The sequence below is a fragment of the Tinamus guttatus genome, unplaced genomic scaffold (genome assembly GCF_059628265.1).
Source record: "Tinamus guttatus ecotype Peru unplaced genomic scaffold, ASM5962826v1 Tinamus_guttatus_pri_ptg000028l, whole genome shotgun sequence".
NCBI classification, from domain to species: domain Eukaryota; kingdom Metazoa; phylum Chordata; class Aves; order Tinamiformes; family Tinamidae; genus Tinamus; species Tinamus guttatus.
In genome coordinates, this window is record NW_028288562.1 from 7,685 (window position 1) to 31,935 (window position 24,251).

Here is a 24,251-nt window from a genome sequence, read left to right on the forward strand (position 1 = left end):
TCCTGTACAAAATCTCTTATTGGCCATTATGCCATTAACTACCACTAAATTCTATTCTTCACTAAAGTTTTTACCAAGTTGCCTGATTTTGAAATCAGATTTAACACCTTGTAAATTCTTGCAGCTTCCTTAATCTTTTCTGAAATAGGCCCTATGCTTGCCAGCACTCAGGTTTTGTCCTACAGGGGAGTTTGATCACTTTGTATGTGGCTTATTCTGAGGGGGAGGAGGAAAAGAGGGGAAGTTCCGGAGGCTCAGGCTGGCAGGGAGCTGTGGCGCATTCCTGCCGAGTCTGCTTTGGGCTGCAGAGGGCAATGCCAAAGAGTTCTGCAATCTCCATGTACTCAGTCTTGCTTGGGAAAAGGAGGAAGAGTAGGTATGTTTATCTGTAAAACAGAAGGATGGAGAGATATGGGTGTGTAAAAACATTAGTAAACCTTCCTTGGAACTATGGAGAAACAGTTGCTGTGGTCTGAAATGTAGACCTGTTATTACTGGGATCTAGTAATGCCTCTTTAGAGAGCACCAAGTACCTTTACCAAGAAAGATTTAGATTTGCAATATAAATATGCAGAGGTAGAGAAAATGATTGGCTGTTTTCTTTGTTTGTGGATGGCTGAAGCATAAAGACCAGATGTCTCGGGCAAGACTACTCTGGCAGTTTGAGAGAATTTAAACTTAATTTTCATATTTTTTCTATCCCTTAATTATGGGATTGATCTTTTGTCTGTCTCTTCTGTCTTCATCATGTTTTGGCAAATACTATTTGTATGTTGAATTATATTTCCTTTCTGTTTCCCTTAGGAACTGGTGTGCTTATGTCCACACTAGACTTGTACCTACAGTAGTAGTGGACAACCTGGAAACTTTCTCATCAGGCAGAGCTAAGCCTTGCACTTGGCTTGCTGGATCCTGTGCTCAGAGGTATGTAGAACTGGAAAGAAAGAGTAGTTGCAAAAATTTAAATTATCACCAACTGGCTAATTAATACAGGTGAGACTTCAAAAAATGAAAGCAAGAATGCATTTGAATTAATATAGTCAAATGAAAAATACAGTTGTGCCCTTTCTACTCCCTTTATCCTGTGTGTAGGACTACGCTTATAAAATAAAAGGGCTGCAGTAGTCAAATTGTATGATCTCTTGGTCTCCATGCAGTTTTTATATGCAGAAGGTGGCCATGTACATTCACCTGCTTATATGATCAGTCAGCTTGGAGCTTGCTGGAGCAGGTTGTGAAGCCTGGGGTCCCCATACTCCTACCTGGCTTTTTCCAGTGCAAATGAGAGTGCAGAGAGTGAGTAGAAGACTAGCCTACTTCAGGTCTCATCCTAACAAGGGTCTAAAATGATTATAAAAGCTCACGTCTGGGAAATGCTCTGGGGGTGGCCCTAACTCTGGCATCTTCTGGCTAGTACTAAGCCTTCAAGTGAGCCCACTGCCCACTTGCATCTTTTGGAAGGTGTTCACACAGCAAGCATTGAAGTACATGTGGGAAAGAACGCCCCCCTCTGCAGCTTCTCAGATTTGTGTGTTTTCAGAGCATAAGGCTTTCTCTAAACAGCATAAATAATTGTATTTATCTGCTGGGGTGTTTATCTTTGACAGGGCTCTCTGTTGCTAATGCAGTAAAGCTAGGAGAGTAATGGGCCCAGACATTACTTGTACATAAGGTTTGTGCTGAGCATGTTCATGTTGTCCTCTGTGGTTTGGGTGTCTCATTGCATTCTATATATGTGCTGCCCTCAGTAAATGAGATTGGATTTAAATATGAGCCTGGCAAATAGCAGCTTGAAACAACAACAGAACCAAAATTGCAAAACATTTGTCCCTCAATTTCAAAAGCGTCTCACCAATCAATGAGACTGTTTTGAGATTTGTCCTCTAGGTGGTATGACAGAACATATTTAAAGCTTTAATGTGAAACCTGGAGTATTTTATCTGCAGTTTTTAAGGACTCTGACATAGGGGCTCGATTGTTACATGAGTCCAGCAATTGCAGTTTGGCTAGCTCCCCACTCTCTTCCCCCCATTTGATCTTTAGAATTATGTTGATTTTTGTACCAAAATAACCTTCTCAAGGTGTTTCTGCTAAGAAGCTTGTTATATACAGTTCTGGGGCTTGTCTGCATGAAGAGGAGCTTCATGGTGGAGCTATTCTTCATTAACTCCTTCCATGAATACCTGGAGTTTTATGAGTCCATTCAGGAATGGTTTCGGTGTGAAATCACTGATTTCACAGGAGCCAGGATTTCACATGGATTTTTTTGGCTTGTTCTCTCCAGTTTAGTCAATAATATCTCCCATAACAATTGGTAGTATTTAGCACCTCAAAACAATGTTGGGAGTGAGGAGGGAAGTAGCTTGACCAAATAAACATCCAGTCCTTTAGAATATATATCCAGATGATATGGAGATTGCAGTTTTAAAATTCTAGTTGCTATTGAAATACCAAACCCTGAGATTTTTGTTTCAAGCACTTAGAGTACAGCTGACATGGTAGAACATGTAAGGTATTTCTGTATGTATCCTACAGCTCCTGTACAGTTACCTAGAGGAGTTTGAAAATGTTTCTGCTTTGCAGGTCTCAGGCAGCAACGCTCCAAGCCTACAGAATCAAACATAAAATAGTGACATCCCTGGAGTGGAAATGTTGTCCTGGGCACAGCGGACAAAACTGTCAGCCCAAAAGTGAGTAAATTGTAGTGGCTTGAAACAGTGTGATTGGAGAGTCAATAGCTCTGCTGGAAATGAATAGGACTCTGCTAATTCAAAGCCAGGAAAAAAAAATGCAGAATAGGCTAAAACCTTTTAGGATATTGACTGTGTGTGCTGCATGAATTTCCAAAGTAGATGAACAGTTTCCTTTATTCTAAACAAAATCCATCATCCTGAATCTGATTCTGTTTTGCTAAAATATGGAGTTTGCAATCAATGCTTCAATACTTTTGACCTTTTAGTTATTGAGTGTTACAGGTTTGGAGATGATAAATCCAGGTCCTCCAGTGAATGCTTGCTATAAAAAGTCTGCAGCATTATAATTCTTCTGACTTTCAGATTCAGGCTCTAAGAATATCTTTTAGATGTGATTAAAATAATCTGCCAATTCTGTTTCTCTATGAATTGGGTAATAATTTTGTTTAATTCAACAGTGGCACAATTTTACGTTGTATAATGAATGATCCTTGCATAATTGTGCCCTTTTCAGATGAAATGGAGTGTTTTACCCTTGCCCTGGTGATCAAACATATGGCAATGTACTGTAGTTTAACATCTGTATAATAGCTATTTCTTTGCTCCCGGACTTAAACAGGCTGCCCTTGAAAAATAAGATATGGCATCAGCGCACACACTTTAAATGAATGAATATTACAAGAGAGGCCATTAGATGTGGTAGGGAATTCAATCAGCAGTGGCAAAGTAGAGGTTGTGATTAAAAATTAATGTAGAGGAATGAAGAGAAATCACTGTTATTCACATTTAGGAGGGAAATATCAATGCTGAAGAGACAGAAGCTCAGCAGGCACAGAGTTCTTTGCTGTGCAGCTAAGCATGGAGTCAGCTATTAATGTGGGGCTCAGTGAGCAAGGCTGTCCAGTGAGTGAGGATAGAATGGCTGAAAGGTTGGCTTTGAAAAAATGCACAGTGAATAGGAAAAGTAGATTTAATATCACATAAAAAGAGGAGGGGAGAGTACAATTGATATAATTGATATAGCACCAAAACAATAAGGAAACCTTGATCAGGAGAGGATATGTAACAGCTCATGGGCATGTAGTGCAAAAATAAGAAAAAAGGATTATATGCCATGTAGTGTTACAGCAGTGGGTTTGAAAATAGGTCTCTTGATTTCTATTCTCAAACCTCTTTTGACTTGCTGAATAACTTGGGGAAGTCACAATGTGCATGCCTAAGTTTACCCTTACAGAAAATTGAGATGACACTTATCTCACAGGGGCACTGGGAGATTTAATTAAGGCTTGCAGAAGTGTTTAAAGTGATTGGGATGAAAGGTGTTATGTCAGAAATCTTCCTCTTCCCTGCCTCTGGAAGGCTGCCTCCTGGGAGGAGGAGACCACCACGGCGGGCCCCGCTGCCTCGTTCTGTTCCCACTGTGGCACTTGGCTAGTGACCGCGGCAGGTCCCGATGGGCCTCGCTGCAGGAGCGGCTCCGCGAGCGCCGCTCTGCCACGTCCTCCCCTTGGCCTCCCTGACAGGCAGCAGCCCTGCCGTTTCCCTGTTCCTTTGCTCCAGGAGCTGGAGTGTCCCGACAGGGTGCTCTGCCTCCTGGGACAGCACCCCTGCAGCAATAGGGGCTGGTTGTAACAACTGCTGCTTTCTCGTCCTGGCTTCCTCACAGTTATGGTGCATAGTGACTATGCTGTGACTGGCTAAGCAAGAAAAATAGTTGCCATCTGATAGCTGTTAGCAGATGTTTGTTAACCAGGTATCCTCCTCGCAATTGCTTGGTTACAGTGGTTTCTGCAGGTAACATCGTGAGTGAGACAAAAGAGCCTCTGGGAAGAGGCTCTAACTCTGTTGGCCATGTGGTGGCCTGTGACCCAATTAGGGTGTGACATGGATGCTAGCGGAGAGTGGACAATGCAGTTTTACCAGGGTGTGGTGTTAAGCAAGGAGCAATGTGGGCATTGATTACTTATTAAAAATACTACCATGCATAAGCAGGTAAAGTGGAGGCAATCTGAACCATTCAACAAAATAATTTGTTTCAGGAATATCAAATGCTGAAGTGGAGGAAAAATTGCGGAAATCCAAGTGTATATCAGTTGCTCATGCACATACGGTCTGTGTGCACTATTTCATGTCAAATGATTTCCAGAACAATACGCACCTTCACGTGTGGGTCACCCTGCATGCCGCGTCAGCTGCGCGGTGGGGGGAAGCTGAGGTGGCTGTGCGCCTGGGTTCCCTTCCACGTGCGCTCGCCGTGCTTTGGGGCGCACCGCTCCTGCTCAGGGTTGCTGGCCGGGCCGTAGCCGTTGTTAGCGCCGGGCCCGCTCGCCTCGTAGTGCCGCGAGTTCTCCAGCAGGTGGCTCCAAAACGTTCCGCTCGGCGGCCAGCGCCTGCCGGGCGCGCTCAGGAGGCTGCGGCTCCCCTTGAAACGCCCCGGTGCTCTAAGGCAGAACGGCGGGGAGCTCCCCAACTCCCCTAGGGATTCCCCTTTGGCTACTCCTGCTTCATCAAAAATATATTGAGAAGAAACATCCCATCTCCATATTTTTAATATTCCCTGAAAGCATTTTGCACATTATGTGTTTAAAAATGCATGGGGCACTAAATTATACATCTAGGGCAATATATTCAATAATAGGAGCCTAACGTTGGATTTCTCTGTGCAGTGCATGGGAAGTGCTGAATACCCTGAAGTTCCTGGAGGAACAGGAACACTTTTCATTGCTCAGCACTTGCAAACTGCAGGATATTTCCTTTCTTTGCTTTTTCATATTTTAAATAGGACCTATAAGGGAGACCTGTAAGTCCAACTGCAGTTTTATGTTTTCTTTTCTGAATATTTAGCTTAAAGTGAGTGTAGTGTTTCTAGTTTTTAACTGTTCTTGAATGTAAGCCGTGCATTTACTATGCTTAACCCAAGGAATATATGTACTGGGGGGTCAGGCTAGTGATCCCTTCACATCTCCTGCTCTTTCCCATCCAGGATGGGGATCTCAGCTGCAGGACCATTATGCACCTCAGACTTAACTACCACCTGAAGTGGTGACCACTGTCTCATGGTGGTTCATTTGGAAGAGGGTTGGGGCATGTTAGAAGAATGATGTTGGGGAAGCCATATTGCCATTGACTGGTCTGAATTTGTTTCATAATGGAACAAACTGATTTTTCTGTAGGTTACCCAGGGAGTGCTTTTGCCATGTGCTTATTTTATTCCATAGCTGTACAATACTGCATTTTGTCTCGTGTTTGCAAAGGGATGTGCAGGCCCGTGCCTGGCTACAGTCCTAGCTCGTGTTCAAAGCAGGATAATGCATCAGTGGTGCTGCAGGTTTGCTCCAGCAGGGCTGTATCTGTGCCTCTCGTGTTACAGAGGCTAAGTTACCTGGACAGTTTAAAGCAGTAGGAAAGCAAGCATGCAGTGATAAATACATATTTTAGAAACTCTAGAAGTGGGGAAAAAAAGGGACCCTGAGGGCTTGGGAATTCTGCAATGTGGAGCTGTGAATGAGGCATGTGACTTGATAGGGAGGATTAAAGCTAAGATGGATAGTGTATAATACGTATAAAGAGCCTGTGTCTGTGGCACATGCTGGGGGTAGCTATGTGAGGTGGGGAAGGAGAGAGGGCCAGAAAGATTGGTAAATGAAAGAATAAAAGGACATCGATCTGCTGGTCTTTATCACAGGCAAGGAACTGTCTCCCTTGTCATAGATGATATCATCACATCACCAACTGATAAATCCTGTATGAGGAACTGGGCTTGTATGCGGTTGTTTAATTCCTGTCAGCAACTGTGGCCACAGAAACATAGAAGAGACTGTTGAAATTGTGAATGTTTGAGATTTTTGATTTTGTATTTTTTAACCAGTCTACTCCCATAGATGCTAGGAAAATTCCAGTCCATATGATAATTTAGTGTGATGAGTCCCTGTCTTAATTGTTTCTTCCCTCATTAATTTACAACTTCAAACATACCATCCTTAAGTATAATCTATTGATCCTTATATATGCTGCTAAGAAGCTGATGATATGTAGCAAATGTCTTGATTCAGCATTTCATTCTGTTTCCTTGGAAACTCACATTATGGCCAGATTGGACTGCAGAACAGTGTCCTCATGCCAAGTTCATCAGCTGCACAGTTCTAAACTCAAGTTTACAAATCATATCAATTAAAGTGGAATCTCTCAGATCCACTCCTACTACAACAACATCCACTTTAAAATACTTCATGAACTGAACAGGCAAATAAAAATTGGTATGAATTAATACTAGCACATTTACTGTGTGCTTTGTACATGTTTTGTTTTTTTCAACAATATTGAAAGGGGATAGAGTTAAGACTGATGATTAGATAAGGAAGTCAGGAAGGTGGAAATTTCAGTTGTCAACCCCATCAGTTGTTCCCATTGTGTGTGTCTGCGGGTGTGTGTGTCTGCGGGTGTGTGTGTCTGCGGGTGTGTGTGTCTGCGGGTGTGTGTGTCTGCGGGTGTGTGTGTCTGCGGGTGTGTGTGTCTGCGGGTGTGTGTGTCTGCGGGTGTGTGTGTCTGCGGGTGTAATGCCCTTCACTCTTACGAGCCTCAGCTTCTCCAACTGCAATACTGATGTTATGTTTGCCTCTGTTTTTGTGGACTTCTCTGGGATCTTTTGGTACCAATCAGTTGCAAATCTCCAAAGACATCTCTTAGAATATTATTGCATTTTGTAATTTTTCCTAAGCGCTGCAAAGATGTAATATAACTGCTGCTTCCCCTGAACAGCTTCTGGAGTTGACCTTCTGTGTAATCCACAAAAAATAAATTTCAAGAAATTTGGCCAGTGTTATACCTGTGGAAAAAATCTAATCATATTTAGAGCTGACAATCTATACACTGAATGTGTTTTAGTGCTGTTTTATATTGATCTAAAAATCTCAAGAATTTTTAGCCCTGGAAATTTTTGAGTTCTGCTTGCTATAAGGCAAGCTTTGACCTTTGAGTATTAACACCAACCCCTGCATATCGCCAGCAGCTACAGTCTCAGGAAGGCACCTAGAAAACCTTTTGCTGTCTTCATCAATTTGGTCCGACACTGTGTTATAGTTGAACTAAGCAGGTAACACAAATCACTGCAAACAATTAGACTTTGGAAATGGAATAGAATAGAGACAAGGCAGTTGTCATGTTCAGTGTTTCCTTTGATTTTCTTTTCTTTTTTCTTCTTTTCTTAGCTCAACAACAATTGCTTCTACATAGCAACCAGGCTGAAAGCAGCAGAACTGTCAGTGAGAGAGCACCAGGAGCTGCCCAGGACCCCAGCAAGCCAGGTCAGCTGCTATTACTGTCATCTTTAGACAAGTCACTGACCACGTGATTCACTGGGAGATCACTGCAAAAATCATTTAAGAAAAATCCCTGCCTGCTGAAGAGACTTGCATAAATGATTAGGTTTTCTGGTAGTTATGTTTCTCTGAGGAAGTTAGGGATAAGAAACTGGTTGACACCGGTAGTTTAGCAGTTGCAGAGTATTTATGGCTAAGCTAATAAAAACAAAGAAAGTAATTCTGCATAAGAAGGCTTAAACCATTCTATTACTAGGTGGAACAGTTGAACTCACATGACGTAACACATCCGGAAGTAGCCATATAGCTCAGCATGGCACCATATAAGAAAACTGAGTTAATTATATTATCTGAAGACATGATCATTGCTGTTATGAATCTTAAAAAAAAAAGAATCTTATAAAATTGATGCCATTTTTGAAATTGGTACTGCATGGCGATTCTTCAAACTTTGGCAAGGGTAGCTTAAGTTTATTTTCAGCCACTCTAGGATGACCACACAATGGTTGAGGATGATGAAACAGTTATATCGCAGAAGTTCATATGACCATGTCTTACTGTAGTGTTTATCTGCCCACTACTGTGTTTATTTCTGTCTGTCTATACTTTAAGGTTTTGGAGCATATTGATCAATGTTTTCTTCTGTGTGTGTACAGCGCTCAGCCCTGTTGGAGCTAGTTAGTGACAATAATGCTTTTAGTCCAAGTCTTCTCTGTTGAGATATTAACTTATGTGACTACTGCATGAAAAGCTGCTGCTGCTCTCTTGAGTTTTTGGGTGTGCTCATTTCCCTTTAGATTTATTTTCCATTACCATCTGTGTGATTTAAAGTTTACCAGCACAAATGTTCCAGAAAATTAATTTCATAGTTTTCTGCATAAGCATTCATAGGAAGATAATATTTTTCATGCCAGGAGTGTTTGCACGCTCGCTAAACTGGAGGCAGAAACAATGATGTGATTTATCAGATCAGTCTAATTAGCTAAGAATTCAAATATCAAGTGTTGACTATAAAGAAACATGAAAAGAGACCCATGAGCTAGATGTAGTCAAGTAATTGTTAGACTCTAATATATTCCAGGTGGTATATCTGGAAGGTTTATCTTCAAGGGTGCAGAGATGTTGGTAATGCACAGTGATTTAGAAATAAAGTCTTTATATTCAGAGAACTGCTCATAATCAGTATATCATGTGATGAAATAACAAAAAATACATGAAATGTATTAGAACAAGAAAATGGGAAAAAATATTCTCTATTTGTGATATATGTACCTACAGCAAGGGACAGTGCATTTGTCAAATAACTTTATGTGGCAAGTGGTTCAAATTATTTGGCTATGTTATTTATATACCACCAAATGAGCTTCCATAGTTTGCATGGTGAGGGGCCTGGAGATGAACAACAGGTTGAAGACACTGTAAAGTAAACAGGCAGGTTCCTTGAACTTCCCCACTACCTTCCTTTTCTTCTGATCCTTTGGTGTTTGGATTACAGATGTCTTCACCACCCTATTTTGTACTTTGCACTGTTGCAGTCCTTCCCTCAATTGGTATAACCTGCACCAATTCTAAGGCACTTTACAGAACAAATAATGAGGCAAACTATATTCTCAGGTTTATATGTTCCCTTTGTAAATATACTGAGTTCACAGTGGAATCTTCATGCAGGTACAGTGAAGACAGAGTCTGAATCCAGACTTGTGGCTCTAAACAGAGAGTAGATGTGTCTCTGTTAACGGCCATGTATGTGTTTTCTTCAATAGTAGGCAAGGGAAAAATAAGAAAGCAGAGGCTAGGGTGGGAAAGACTAAATGCAGCCTGGACAAAAGGTCCTTGACCCTGGTGGAAGTTGCCAAGATATCAGGACTCCTGTGATAAAGTGAGCCTCATTGATATGGCGTGAAAGCGAACAGGCCTTCTTTGATAGCATTTCTGCTCTGAGAGCTAACTTGAAAATTTGCATCTCAGAGATCTGCATTAATTACTTCTCAGTGATTTTTAAATCAGATTGTATTAGAGATACCTGTTCTCTTTGCAATCCCTGCAAATGCTGTCTGAGGCTAAAACTCTCCACCATCCATAGTATGTTGCTTCACTGAGAGCTGCCAGGACTCCACAAGCCAGATTTCCATTTGAGCTCCTACTATGCAGCTGTGCATGTATAAACCAGACCTTCAGGTTCATTCATGCAGCTTGTCTCGTCCCTTTGAGAGCAGCGCACAGAAACATAACTGAGGAAGGGGCTGCACTCTGCAGATGGCAGTTCCCCAGGTTTGGTCACTGTGCCTTGAGCCAGTAATGACTTCAAATTATCTCCTAGCATGACTTGAGCAGCAGCAGAAGTATCTAGACCTTGCTCCTAGTCAGAGAGCAGTGTTATGATTAAGAGCCTTCACACAAAGGAAGTAGAGCAATTGCTTGTCTCTGTGGGGACCCTGAGCAAAGCTGAGAATTGCCAGACTTGAAAACAGTCATAAACACAGGTTTACCTCTATGGCAACAGACACCGTGGATGGGCAGAGCGGACAGCGGGAGGTCATCCTAACCCGTAACAGCTATATCCATCAGGTTGCTCTATTAATGATTTTACAACCCAGGTGCCTCTATATGAGAGCTTTCTTGTGGATATTGGCACGTGACTGTATGGACTTGATGTATTTAATGAATTTCCTGTTTTTTTTTGTTTGTTTTGTTTGTTTTCGATGAATGCTACTGAGTTGAATCTTTTTGCTTTCTGCCTACTGAAATTTTGAATGATGAAAATTAAGTCATAAGATATGCCCTTTTACGTGCAGCTTGCTCTTTCTTTCATTAGGCTCCTGTGTTTCCACATTATTTCTGATTATAAATGTTTGTTGCCATGTGAAGGACACTGTTATAATGAGAAGTGACATAAGATAATAGCAATACTATAAATTTACAGCAGGATATATTTGCATGCGCTGTTGAAAGTTATCTTGTAGAGCAGTTTATTAAGCCGTAGCATGGCTTGGATCATGTAGAGTATCATCATGGGTATAAGGTAGGCCATATAGGCTGAATCATTGAAAGAACCGAAAAGAGATTTGTAGAGTATTTAATTCTGCCAAGATCTAAAAATCTTGGGTTGTCTCATCCCTGTAAATAGTAAAATTCCCATGTATGAGTCATGTAGTGCCTTGATTTGCAAGATCAAGGCCTTATTCACCACTACCTAACCTAAAAACATCCATCCAACCCTTCTTGCATCAGAGACAACAGATGTCTGGAAAATCCTGTGTAGTTTTTAAAATGAACTGAACTTCACAGATTGGTTTTTTTTTAAATGAGACACAAATAATAATTCTCTAGTCATTTATTAGGTGTTTTTCTGGCATTTTTCCTGCTTTGCCACTGTTTTGAGCTAGTCTTTAGTTTGACCCCAACACTGAAGAGACGGTATGCTCCTTCAGATGCAAGCATTGTAAATTCATGCGGTTGTTAGCTTATAAGTGGTAAGTAAAAATTAATGCTTTTGTGATTATGTTAAAGGAGATAGAATAAATGAGAGCTAACTGAATCCCCTGTAGGGTGCTAGGTGGAGGAAGACTGACATTATGCTGATTAAAATATGTTAACCATTCCAAGTACTCTTCTAGAATTATAAATACTTTATAATGGATACAGATGCTTCAGTAATTAGTTACTGCTGTGCTGCTGAATGTCACTAATACATGATACATGACAAAAATTGAGATGATTCACTCATGGCTAATAATTCAGAAACTTTTTACTCCACTTTCAGCTAATGTCTCTCAAGTCAATTATACTTTCATCCCCCAAACGTACACACAATTTAATAATGCTATTTTTCACCCTCTCTTGTGTCCTCTGACCAAGCACTTGCACAAAAAATGAACGAGAAGATTAGCAAGCAGGAGATGAAACTGAGTTTTCTACAGAAGAAGGTTGACAACATTGCTGCTGCCATGAGTGATGTGAGCAAGATGATTTCCTCTCTGGAAGGCAAAATCAATGAAGATAAGGGCAGAGACCTCCAGCCTTTTCTAAAAGGTAAGAAAAATAAATTAATGTAATCACTCACCCAGTTAAAGGTGCCAGAAAAAAAAAAAAAGTTTAAAACATTGATAGTGTCCTATTCTATTGTTTCCCATTTGTAGGGAGAACTCTTTCTTAACTTCATATCATGATAGAGGGTTTTGTGTCTTTTCAACTTTTTAATGGAGTTTTTATAGTGACAAAAATGTTATACTGTATTATTTATGTAGTAACTTGAGTCACTAGCAAGGCATTTCCATTTGCTTAGACCTTCTGCAAATATTCTAATCTGTTTCTTGTTTACTTGACAGCTGCTAAAGGAGGTAAGTGTTTGCTTGGCTGCAAAGTCCACATAGTATTCCTTAATATATAGAACACATAGGCAGGGGAAACTGTAAAGGGATTTGGTAAGTGCATTAATAATATGACAACCATTTTCCTGAATAATTTGGCTCTATGATAATAGGTTAACTGTACTCAACATCTGTAACCATGACTTTAAAAATTCAAGTAAAAACTACCTCTGGTCTGTCAGGTAGGGGAGAAAGATACGGCCTGGTGATCAGAAGGCTGGGCAGCAGACTCAGACATCCGTTCTTCTTGAACCCTACAATAAAAGCTACTTATTATTCAATTACAAAAGGTGCTTAACAAATATCTTAGGACTAAATCTTCCATTTTATCAATATTTTTTCCTCTTTTTTCAGAATTTTTCCCCAAACTGTAGCTCTTTATATTAAACTTTTTACACTGAAATAAAAAGTCCTTTGGTATCTCCCTCAAATTTATTAAATGTGATGCCATTTCTTGTGTTTTCAGTCCTCCTTTGTCTCCTGAGTGGCCTGGGCTATGTACCAGTAGCTTTCTTGTACCCTGGACCACATTTATCCCATCTCTCTCTGTGACCTGCTTTCACCTCTCCACATATTGCTAGATGGCATTCTTGACCCTTGGGCATACATTTAATTTGTCCTAGAATATTCCTGTTTCCCTTCTGCTTTCTTTCCATTCTTTTTTTTTTTTTTTTTTTTTAATATATATATATATTCTACTCATTCTAGCTGTCATTTTCATGCTCTTCTGGGAGGTGTTTTCCTGCATCCTTTGGCCCTCATTCTTCATTCCTTCGGCCCATTTTTGGGTCTGACTTCTGATTAAAATGCATGGTATGAGAAGCATAGCTTCATGTTTGTCTGCAGGTGTGTTTTAAGCCTTTATTGCTTTTATCTGCCATATTCTGTTTTATACCTGCTTCAATGAAATCTCCAGTTGCTAGTGCTTTTTTTGCTTTATGTTCTCAATTATGTTTTTTGATTTATGTAATCAAGTAGCTCTAATGAAAATGTTGCTATCAACTGCATTCCTTTACTCTTACTATGGGCACTCCAATACAAGTTTTCCTTGCTTGTACCTAGATAAACATTTGCGTGGAGGAGAGAGAACCAAGTTCATATTTTTCTGGCTTACCTATATAATGTCAAGGGCGCAATGGTAGTTCCTGTCCACTGAGTATCACTGTCCTCCTTGGAGAGTGGGTAGGGAGCATCCTAAAGTGGTGGTGGTGGTGAGGGCGGGTGGTATAGATGTGCAGCATGTTTCAGCATGAGTACGTCAGACTTGCAAGACTTGCTTGCATAGAAGCTTACTGGAAAGAAAACGCTTCACAACTTGCCCTGCCACTTCTGCTATCCTTGTGAAACATGATTAAGTCTGTAATGACTCTTTGCTATTCAGACTTGGTGCTTGACTTCCTTTCCATTTGCTTCTCATGATGTCCTGAGCCTTGGTTCACATTGATGTTTTACTTTCTTATCACAGAATTTCTAATGGGTGCTTAGATGTGTATCAAGCTTCATTAGGCCTGAGGTCTGTTCTGTGAACAAACCAGACAGTTCATAAAGTCTTTATTTCTTGTTTTCTTTTGTGGACAGATTTTGGTCCCACATGCAGCATCTGTTGATGTAGGGCCACAGTCACTGTAGCAAACAATATGTTCCTTTAATTTTTATTAGCAAAACCTGCTGGAAATTCGAAAAGGTTGTTTTGAGAAGTGAAGAGACTGATCTCATTTTTCACTTTAGAGAAAATAATTTGGTCTCTTTAATTTTTCACTCTGCTTATTATGTGGTGTTATGTGTTGTTCTTTCCTTCTTCATTCCTTCACCAATGTCTACCTTTACGGACGCCGTTCCCCTACAGTATTAAAATACCAATATACACTCTTCTCAAAATGAACCTCACTGTTGAAAATTTATCATATCCAAGTCAGAAACATCATTTACAAGTGAGTAGATAACATTAACTTAGTACTCTATGTACATACATTATTTTGTACGTTATCCTTCAAATAATACTTGAAACTGCAAAGGGAATATGTGTTGACCTGATGTAACTACACACTTTGGATAACAGCGAGTGAGTTCCATTTAAAATTTATAATCTCATAAAAAGTGAAGGAGATGTTTAACGATCACAAGAAGTTTGGACATTCCTATTTCCAAAAGAGCAATAGAAAGATCAAGTTACATCCATGAATTCACTCACATGTATTCTTAGCTCAACCTAAGAACTTCCCCAGTTGTCACTGAGAGCACAAATTCTCTTCAGGATTTTCTGTCAAGTGAGCTCCACAGCTCCCAGTGAACTTGCACTTCTGTCAGCTTCTACTCCCTTCATAACAAGGACATCATCTGAAGAGCAGAAGCTGAGCTCCCCCTGACACCTATGATTCACTCAGAGTAGGACTGAGAAAGAGTAAGGTTGTTTCTTCTGTCACAGAAAAGGACAGTATAGCTCCTGTGCAAGAACTCTTGCTGCAACATCCCTGTCATCAAGATGTGACACAGATGAAGAAATCTAATGAGCTCCTCAAAGAAGGCTTTGAGTAACCTACCTTCTTTTTGTAGTTGTTAAACTTTTTGATAGTTCCTTGGATCTCTTAAAACCACAGGATATTTTTCAGCAGCATTAAGTAACATGACCAAATCATTAGTGACAGCAGTTTTTGTGTCATTGATCTTGCTCTTCATCCATGTCTTGGTACCTCTACTCAGCTGCTAATATAAACTCAATTTCAGGTATTTTATTGTTTTTTGACTTCCCCAAAGTTAAATGACAAAGCTCTGAGGTATGTGTGAGTACACTTCTGCATGTTTGCATCTCTCCAGTTTTTTATTTACTGTTATGGTAATAAAAGTACAAAAAAAAAAAGAGAAAATCTCAACGTTATCACTTTGCTGTTTTTTTACACTGTGTAAAAATTACTATAACGTTTGTGACCACAGTTCACAGCAATTGAGTGTATTGCTTGAGAAGCTTGATGCTGTTTAGGTGGCTTTTTTCAAGGCTATTAGACTTAGTGCACCCAGCTATTATATCCTGCCTTGAAAAAATATTGAGCAAGTGACAGTTTTCTTTCATGAGTATTGCCAGTGTTTACTGTCCATTTTTACCAGACACAAAAAAGGAGACTCAGTTCTTAAAAAGCAGCTATTATCAATTACTCTAGCTCTGTTTCCAGCTGCAGCCACATAATTCAAAAAGGTTTTCTGAAAAGGAAGAAAAAAAAATGCTGTAATGCTTTTTAGCTTGATGAGCAAAACCATTTTTACTTGGAATCCACCAGATTGGGGCTCCCATGGAGCTCCAGTAGTTTTGCCAAGTTGCATGGGAGTTTACTATCACTCGTTTCATGGGTCTGATTTCCTGCAATTTCCTTGTTCTTCCTGAGAATGTGTTTTGAAATTGAGGATTTGCTGTGCTGTTTGAGATGAGGCAAAAAAAAAAAAAAAAAATCCAAGTGATAACAGTAAAATGGGAGGAAAATGGAGGAAGACAACAGGAGAATTTCTGCCTTTATCAACACTGTTTTAATGAGAGCTGATGGTCATTAAGGAATTACAGAGGTTAAAGGGTTTAATTTCCTTAACTTTTATATGACAAGCTTGATACAAAGGAACATAGGATTTGGAAAGAAAGTGCAGCAGTCCATTAACTTATGGGACATAGGTGCTACCTTTAAGGAACAAGTCAAAGGAATCCTTCTAATCTTCAAAAACAGGGCAGAATTAGTGGTTAGCCCAAATTTGTTATGCAGGGGCTTCATGGACACTGTTTTGATGGGTAAAGTGTGTGTAGTGGGGCTGTTGTTAACAACTTAAGACAGGGAGGCATTTTAGTATGAATCATAGACTGGAATTCCCTCATGTTTGCTAGTACTTTTTTAGGATCAGTGTTCCTAGAAGCTTATAATGAAAACTACAGTATGCAGAAGTTGGTACCATATATGCAGGGTCTGAATCTACCATTTCAAAATCAAGAGCAAAGCTGCTATTGATTGCACTAGAAAGAGACGAGTCTTCAGGCAGCATTAACTGTCCCCTAAATATGTCTTTACATATTGCTGAGTGAGTGGCAGAACAGAAGGGGCTATCGGTTACATTTCAGTTCTGTACTGCAGGGCAAGTTTCCTCATGTTTTGAATGTCATTATTACTAACAATTGGTTTGATTGTTTCTATTTTTTTTATTTTCCTAAAGGACTCAAATCAAGAATGATTAATGAATTAGTCAAAGATATCGTCAAAGAACAGCTTAAAGTGTTTCAAAATGAAATGCAAGAGAACATGGCTCAAATGTTCAAGACTGTGTCTAGTTTATCAGAAGATCTTGAAAGGACAAAAGTAATAGTCAAGCATTTGAATGGTACCCAAGAAAAACTTGCTCAGCAGATAGACGGTGGGCCGACAAAGCTTGATGTTCTGGAGCTCAAGAGCCATATAGTGCAGATGAAAGAGGAGATGACCCTCACTTGCGACAAGCCTATGAAAGCCCTACAGGTAAAGCAAAAATCCTTGGAAGATAACTTGGAGCATCAGCAGTCAAGAAGCATCATTTACTACGAATCTCTAAATAAGACCCTTACTGAAATGAAAGATGTGCACGAACAACTGCTAACAGCTGAACATTCCTCCAGCCGAAAGATCCCTTCAGCAGATGAAGTCGCAGAGTACAATGTTACAGAGTACATGTTCGTGCTGCATGAGAAAGTGAAGAAACAGGGCCTGATGATGCTGCAGATCTATGATGACTTAAGAGTCCAGGATAGCAAGATCAGCAATCTCAGTCTCACACTGGAATTTCAGAGAGACTCTGTTCAGGGAGTCTGTGATGACGTGCTGTCAGCATGCAGAAAGGATTTCCAAACACAACTGGCAGCAACCCAGCAGAATGTTCTTGTCTTAAACAGAAGCCTCTCTGACCTGATCCTTCCATTGGACAATAAGATGGACAAAATGAATGAGCAGATTAACGATTTGTGCTATGACATGGAAATCCTGCAACCCTTGATTGAACAAGGGGCACCGTTCAGTCTGACTTCAGAATATGAGCAGCAAATTGAAGCTGAAGCAATTAACGGGAAGCTTGAAAACCTGACAATTGTCATGAACCAAATGAGTTCAGCAATTAGGGAACTTTCTGAAACTCAGGAAGGACTTAAAAATGAATCTCGGGCTTACCAGGAACTCTTTGAGAGCCGTATTAATGAGTGCTTCATGGACCTAGAAGATGGTTTAAATAAGACCATGGTAGTTATAAACAGCGCCGTTGACTCTATTCAAGATAACTATGTACTGAAAGGTACACTAAGTGCTCTGAAAAATGAAACTGAGGTCTGCTGTGGCAAAGTTGAGAAGCTGGACACCCTTCTGGCTTTTGTTCCCCAGTTCCAACAGTTGAATGAATCCCTCTGGATACTGCTCCCAGACAAGAACAAGCATGAATTCATTTCAGAAGTGGCTCAGTCCCTTTCTAGTCTTCCATATGATGTATCTAATAAAAGTATCCTCAACAATTTCAGACAAGTTTACTATATTTTAAATAAGACTTCATCAAAAATAGACAATCAACAACAAGATATCAACCACCTGGAGGAAAAACTAACTGACTTTGTGGAGGGAGCAAAGGACCACAAAGTTCGCCTGCAGAGTGTGGAGTCAAAAATTTCCAAGTTTTTGGCAAATAACTGTCTATCTCTGAAAAGAAACAAAGCTGCTTTGCCAGAGAAAGAGCAAATGGTCTCACTTCAGCTTCAGGCACTGAGTTCTAGGGTGAAGGCACTGGAAGCCAAGTCGATCCGCTTTTCAAATAGCTTGCCCCTTGTGAACAAGACTGCTCACGAGGCCTGGGGGCTCTGTCAGGATGCCGCCAGCAGCATCCAAGAAGTGAACACAAGTATTCCTGTGCTGATTAAACTTGCTCAGCCAGATATCCCACTGCTGCAGAGAGGCTTTAAAGAGCTCGTTGAATCTGTGCTTGACATAAAAGCAGAGACCATCCTGAAGAACTTAACCCAGCACATCAACATAACGCTGGAAAGTGTAATGAACAACATGACCAAACTTCAGAAACTAGTGAAACCAGTAGTAAAGAAACCACTGCCAGGGAAAAAAGGCACAGCAAATTTCACTGTGAGCCTGGCAGGCCGGAGCCAGAGAAACACAGATAACTCTCTGGATTCAGGTAATGAGTTTTACCGTACCTATAACTAGATTCTTTTACGACATAATAAAGGCTTATGTAATCATTGGGATGAACTGAGTCAAAAAGGTAATCCTAATGGAAGTGACTAAAGAACTTGGTTGAAGGTGAATAAAAAGTCCAAAGAATGTTATGAAGGATGTTCCAGAGGAAGTAGATGTTACTCTAGTCTGAACCTAATCATGAAACAATGTATTTTTCTTGTGAGGAGACTCTGCACAAAGGCATCCAGAAGCTCCATTTAATTTTCATGAGAAACCCATTTCAGTAAAAATGTGCAACCCAAAGAGAGAAAGCTGGAGTTGGATCAGTGAGGAATAAGAAGTATTTAAAACTTGAAGCAAGTAAAATGATTGTCACGAGACTTTTGCCAGCTCTTTCAGGACCTCATTACGATGATTAGTTCAGGTACAGCCTTAACTATGCATTCTGGCAGGATCAGGAGTCCAGCCAATAGAGTAGGTTTAACTGAGTCCATTCAGGGAATAGCTCTGCTGAATCAAAATGCTCTTAAAAAGAACATTTTGAATATAAATGACTTCCCAGCTTAAATTCAGACATCATCATACGAAATGAGTTCATGTGTATGAGTTCAGAGAAATACAAAACTGGAGTTATGCTTTTTGGCACCAGACAGGAATGAAAATTTTTCCTACTACTTTCTCTACTAGAGCTTCTAAAGAATATCCTAAGATACAAGTGGGTAATTAGAAAATGTATTAGATTTAAAGTGATCTTTTTAATTTGCAAAGATGAGGATCAAATGCCATGACCACTACCCAGGTGAGTGACTTGATTCTCATTGATTCCAACATGTTTGGTATTTCATCTACACTAAAGCCAATGAAAAATTCCAAAAATTTAATCTGCTCAGGATGTGACCATGAGGTAATACTTACTTAAACAGACATTTGAAATCAAAGGGGAAGCAATACAAGGTTATACAAAGGTGGATATGTGTTTGGGGAATTCTTATGTTGTGGAATGGACAAAACAAAAGATTTATGATAGCTAGAGGTAGAATACCTTTATAGGGGAAGAAATCACTTTATTCAGTGTTTTCCATAAGGAGACTATTCAATCACTAAATATTTGATTTTCTTCTAAACAGTACCCTAGTAGATACTGACAGAGCTTTCTGATCCATTTGAAGATTTGTTTGTACAGCTTTGGCAGTCTGTTCCCTGAAAGACCCTCTGGTGCCTGCCTTCACAAAGAGAGCAAAACTCTGCATTAACCACCTATGCTCAGTCCCATCGTATCGTGGGTGAAGAGCAACTGCTTCTAGTTTATCTTCTGCTCTTAGTATCCTCAGTTTTAATCTTTCATTTATTTTTTACTCCCTTTTTTTGCTCACCTATCCTAGTAACTTGGATAAACAGAGTATGCACTATAGCTGGAAAACTGTTTCTCCTCTGAGGCTCTTGGCATCTTTACCCCAATGAAAGAATATATAGCAGGGACGTTTTGTGTCAGGATGCCTGTTAAAAAGGAAGATGAAAAAGAAGAATGGGGCAGGGGCTGGTGAGGAAGAGCGTGTGCCAGAAACTACAAAAAGAATATGCCCTTGTAGAGCCACATGGAAAAGACATAGTGATATCACCTGCTCAGTGGAGTTCTAGTGCATTTGCCTTATTCCAAAACTCCCAACTTGACTCATCCTTCTCACAGCTTTTCCTGGTTTATAGGGAGTGGAATAGACTTCTAGCTGATGTTAAGTAGTACCGATTTATTACAGTCAGTTTGTCCTAAGTAAAGCAATGCCTGAATTTGACTTAACTCTGAGGTTAAATTCATGCAAAATAATCCTTCACTGTCACTTCCTTTCTCTGTGTGTGTGTGTGTTTATTTTTGTTTTTGTTTTTTTTTCTTGCATTTCTTGAATATACTTTTCTTGTTTACAGTAAGCATAGACTAAGTAAGAGAGGCTAGTATGTGTCTTACCTGAAGCTCTGGTATTTTGAGAGCGCGATGCAGTCAGCAAAATCAACTGTGTTGCTTATTTCCTGCTTTCCTTTCACACAACTCCTGGGCAGTTGTGGATGTGTGATAACTGAAGTTATTCTTCACTTCTGTTTAAGTCTACAGGCAAGACTATTATCTGAGAAGAAACACAATGTCCTTGTGTGCACTTGTCTGTGCCGTGACCCTGGTGGCAATTCAGAATTGCGTGTTTCAGGCATTAGTGGATGGATAGCATTTTCTGTGGAAAGTACTGTTTGTATTTAAGTCCCTATGCTTCAGCAGTCCAAATTCAAGTAGTATTATAACATGTGCTGCAACATTCTGCTCACTGGACTAAAATTTCTCACAGAAAGAGTTTGCCTCAATATCTGTATAATGGTTGGCCTGGAATCTAGAGATCACTGGGGGCATTACCGAAGTATCTGGGTGATGATGGAGCTCTGCACTTCCGTGGCAATAAGCAAACCCTTTACTGACACTCCCATCCAGCAATTTTAGATATATGCCACATAGGACTATGCCTTGTTTCTGCTCTGAGATTTTCTTTCTAGATCTCTGTTGGTAGATTCTGGCAAAGGAAAAGCTCATTTTTCTGAAACATCTGACTTGTATTTGACTAATGCAAGAAAAAGGGAAAAATGTGCAAGTTCATGTCCTGAGAGTAATGTCTATAGATGGCTTGTGTATATTTGATTTTTTTATAGCAATATTTGATTTTTGTTGTATCCTGAATGTTTTTCCTCCTAAAACTGTTATAACAAGGCTATATAACTACATTTGGCAGCTACTGCCTCGGCACTCAGAAGCTAGCAGGTCCCCTATGCCATCTGGGCATAATTTGCCCAGCTGAGACATGCTTGGGAAGGGTGACTAGGGCTCTGCAAATCCACCTGTTTGGTGCAAGTTATGTTGCTCGCAATGAGAGTTACAGTCTCTGTGGAACTTCTACAGTGGTCTCTGGTCTCATTCTGGTGGTAGAATTGGTAGAATAGATAAGGGCAAGTCCTGGAATCTGTTTGGATAGCACTGAAGGTGTGTTAATTCCAGTAGCCAGACTGTCCCCAGTTCCTGAGACACGTCTGAGTGAGTCACGTCACAGCCGGGACGGCCCAGCCGCAGTTTGGGATGCCCAAAACCAAACCAGCTCTGCTGTGTGAGGGAGCCTGCTAGGCCTTGCGTCAAGGAAAGCTGACAAAACACAGCTTGGTCTGGAGTAGCAGGAAGACAATTAATTCTTTTGCTTCATCAAAAGAAGGAAATAAAATTGGATTTAACTGCATTTCTTTTTCCAAGTTTTGCTATTTGCTTCGAAAGGACTATTGTAGTATGGTCAGCTCCAAGCTTCTCAGCTTGTTCCCTCTCTGAGAAAGATTAACTAGCTCGTTCAGCTTATTTCTTTAACCACGTGATCACAGACTGCCTGATATTCACATTTGTCTTGGTTTGCTCTGATATCTGAGGGCTGCCATACATGAAGAAAGGAAATGGGCTAAGGCAGCAGTGTAGTGTTCAGCACAGAAACATCTGCTGCTTGTGTGACTGCCAGCTGGAAGAGGGCAGTGAGCAGCCAGCGCAGGGTGGACTGCAGGTTTCTGTGTCAGCCTGTGACGAGAAGAGATGGATTCTCAGAAGCCACCACTGTGTGGGAGGGAATGAGCAGCCTCCAAACAGGATTTGGCCTGAGGACTACCCACAGGGCCATCCTGCCTCAGGTGCTTTCGTAGTATCTTTAATTTTATATCAGACACTTGTAGACAAGCAGAGCTCTGTATGTGTAGGTAATTCTGTGTGTATCAGATCCTAGTTGAGGTTATGCTGTGTCCAGGCAAAACAGCCTGAACAGGATTTGATCACAGCTTCTGAAGAATTTCCACCCTCTTTATGAATCAATAAAGAGACTCCATTGTAGTGAATGCTCAGGTATGCACATGCCATTTCAGCTGAGGTTATTGGTTTTCCTCCCTTTTTACCACAGGACAGTATTCAGCCTGTGTCAGTTCTCCCTGCCAGAATGGAGGAACCTGTATCAGTGACAGACAGAGTTTTATCTGTGCTTGTCGTCACCCCTTTGGAGGAGTCAATTGCAGCATGAAGTTGGTGGATGACAATTCTCTCAATGTGGGCAAGTAAAAAATTTAGTAGTGCAATATGCTGGCAGTATGGGCTTCTGCCCCGGGGTCTAATTAGACAGCGTTTGCTGGTCAAAGGTCTCACATTTCACTTTAATGAGCGCCAGCTCAACTGGTGGTGTCCTGTGCTTTGGCGCTCAAGAAATCAATCCCCATGGGTAACTCAGGATCTTTTTCTCTAATATGACCAAACGATGGGATTAAATTGGGCTGGGACCAACCATAATAGCCAGAAAGCTCCCTGCTGAATTGCACAGGGGTTGCTGAGAGAGGCTGTGCAATAGATATATTTGAACACAACATTATGGAATTCAAGGCGGGGAGAGGAAATCACATCACTGGGGAATAACTAGCTTCAGCATGGCAAGAAAAGCAATATAAATACCAGTAGCTCCTATAATATCTGGGACTATGGCCTCAAGGAGTCATTTTAGGCACGCACTTATTTTTGGTGGAAAGGGACACAGCCCTTGAAAGATGTTTCAAAAAGGGAATGTAGAAACTATGCTCGTTCAGTCTGGAGAACAAATAAATAATTTACATCCTGGCCACATCAAATGTGAATTTAATGCAGCTTTCAGCAGCTGTTTGGCTGATTCTCATTTATGACAACATAAAAATACTGAGCAAAATCATTTTTACAGTGCTAGGAATCCTATACATATATATATATGATCCATTGTAATAGAAAAACATAGACTTTTATTTCTCCATTTAATGTCAAGAGTGCTAAACCTCTCCAATATCTGTCTAAGATATGCAAGGAAAACTCTTGGCTTCAGCACACACATACAGATACAGTGGCAGAGGGAAAGAAATCCTGTGGTAGGAACAGAGTGGAGCAGGGAGGAATGAAGGGAAAGAAAACAAAAATAGCAGTTCTTTTAACGACAATATAGTATAATAAAGCATAAAGTTCCCTTGCTGTTTCTAAAATCTATTTTTTTGGTGAATGGCACTAATTGTGAAGAAAAATACTTTTTCTACAATACAGAAAGAAATTATTTAGCTTCTATTTTAATTGCTCAAGCTATTTACAAACGTGATTTCAGAAAAGCTTTGTACACTTTTTGATCTTCAGGCCACTCTGACTGACCTGCCTACAGTGTAATATGAGGAGGGAAAGATCAAGAATATTACTTAAAATTGTTCTTTTTCTCTTTTACAGATTTTTCAAAAGGATCATACAGATATGCACCAATGGTGGCTTTTTTTGCCTCTCATACCTATGGGATGACAACACCAGGGCCCATTAGGTTTAACAATCTGGATGTCAACTACGGAGCATCGTATGCCCCAGCAACGGGGAAGTTTCATGTTCCGTATCTTGGGGTCTATGTTTTTGAATATACCATTGAATCATTTAGTCCACGAGCCTCTGGCTATCTGGTCGTTGATGGAATAGACAAACTCACTTTTCAGGTTGAAAATATTAATAGTAACAAGTACACTGACAGGGTAATTACTGGAAATGCGTTATTAGAGTTGAGTTATGGTCAGGAAGTCTGGCTTAGACTGGCAACTGGCTCTATCCCTGCCAAGTATCCACCAGTCACTACTTTTAGTGGCTACTTGTTGTATCGTACCTAA

General features: G+C 40.3%; 1 protein-coding gene across 1 annotated transcript; it reads left to right on the forward strand.

The window, feature by feature from the left end:
• Positions 1-332: 332 nt before the first annotated feature.
• Positions 333-24,251, forward strand: MMRN1 (multimerin 1). The gene is made up of 8 exons (XM_088529398.1): positions 333-376; positions 805-924; positions 2,584-2,690; positions 7,901-7,996; positions 11,870-12,043; positions 16,567-18,549; positions 22,508-22,654; positions 23,830-24,251. Exons 1-8 carry the CDS (start codon positions 339-341, stop codon positions 24,249-24,251), a joined length of 3,087 nt encoding a protein of 1,028 aa, XP_088385524.1. The 5' UTR covers positions 333-338.

Excerpts from the sequence above, each read along its gene's own strand:
- MMRN1 (XM_088529398.1), top strand. The coding sequence starts at position 339 with ATGTACTCAGTCTTGCTTGGGAAAAGGAGGAAGAGTAG. Across the intron at positions 377-804 it reads GGGAAAAGGAGGAAGAGTAG|GAACTGGTGTGCTTATGTCC; the intron begins GTATGTTTATCT and ends TGTTTCCCTTAG. Across the intron at positions 2,691-7,900 it reads ACAAAACTGTCAGCCCAAAA|CTCAACAACAATTGCTTCTA; the intron begins GTGAGTAAATTG and ends TTCTTTTCTTAG.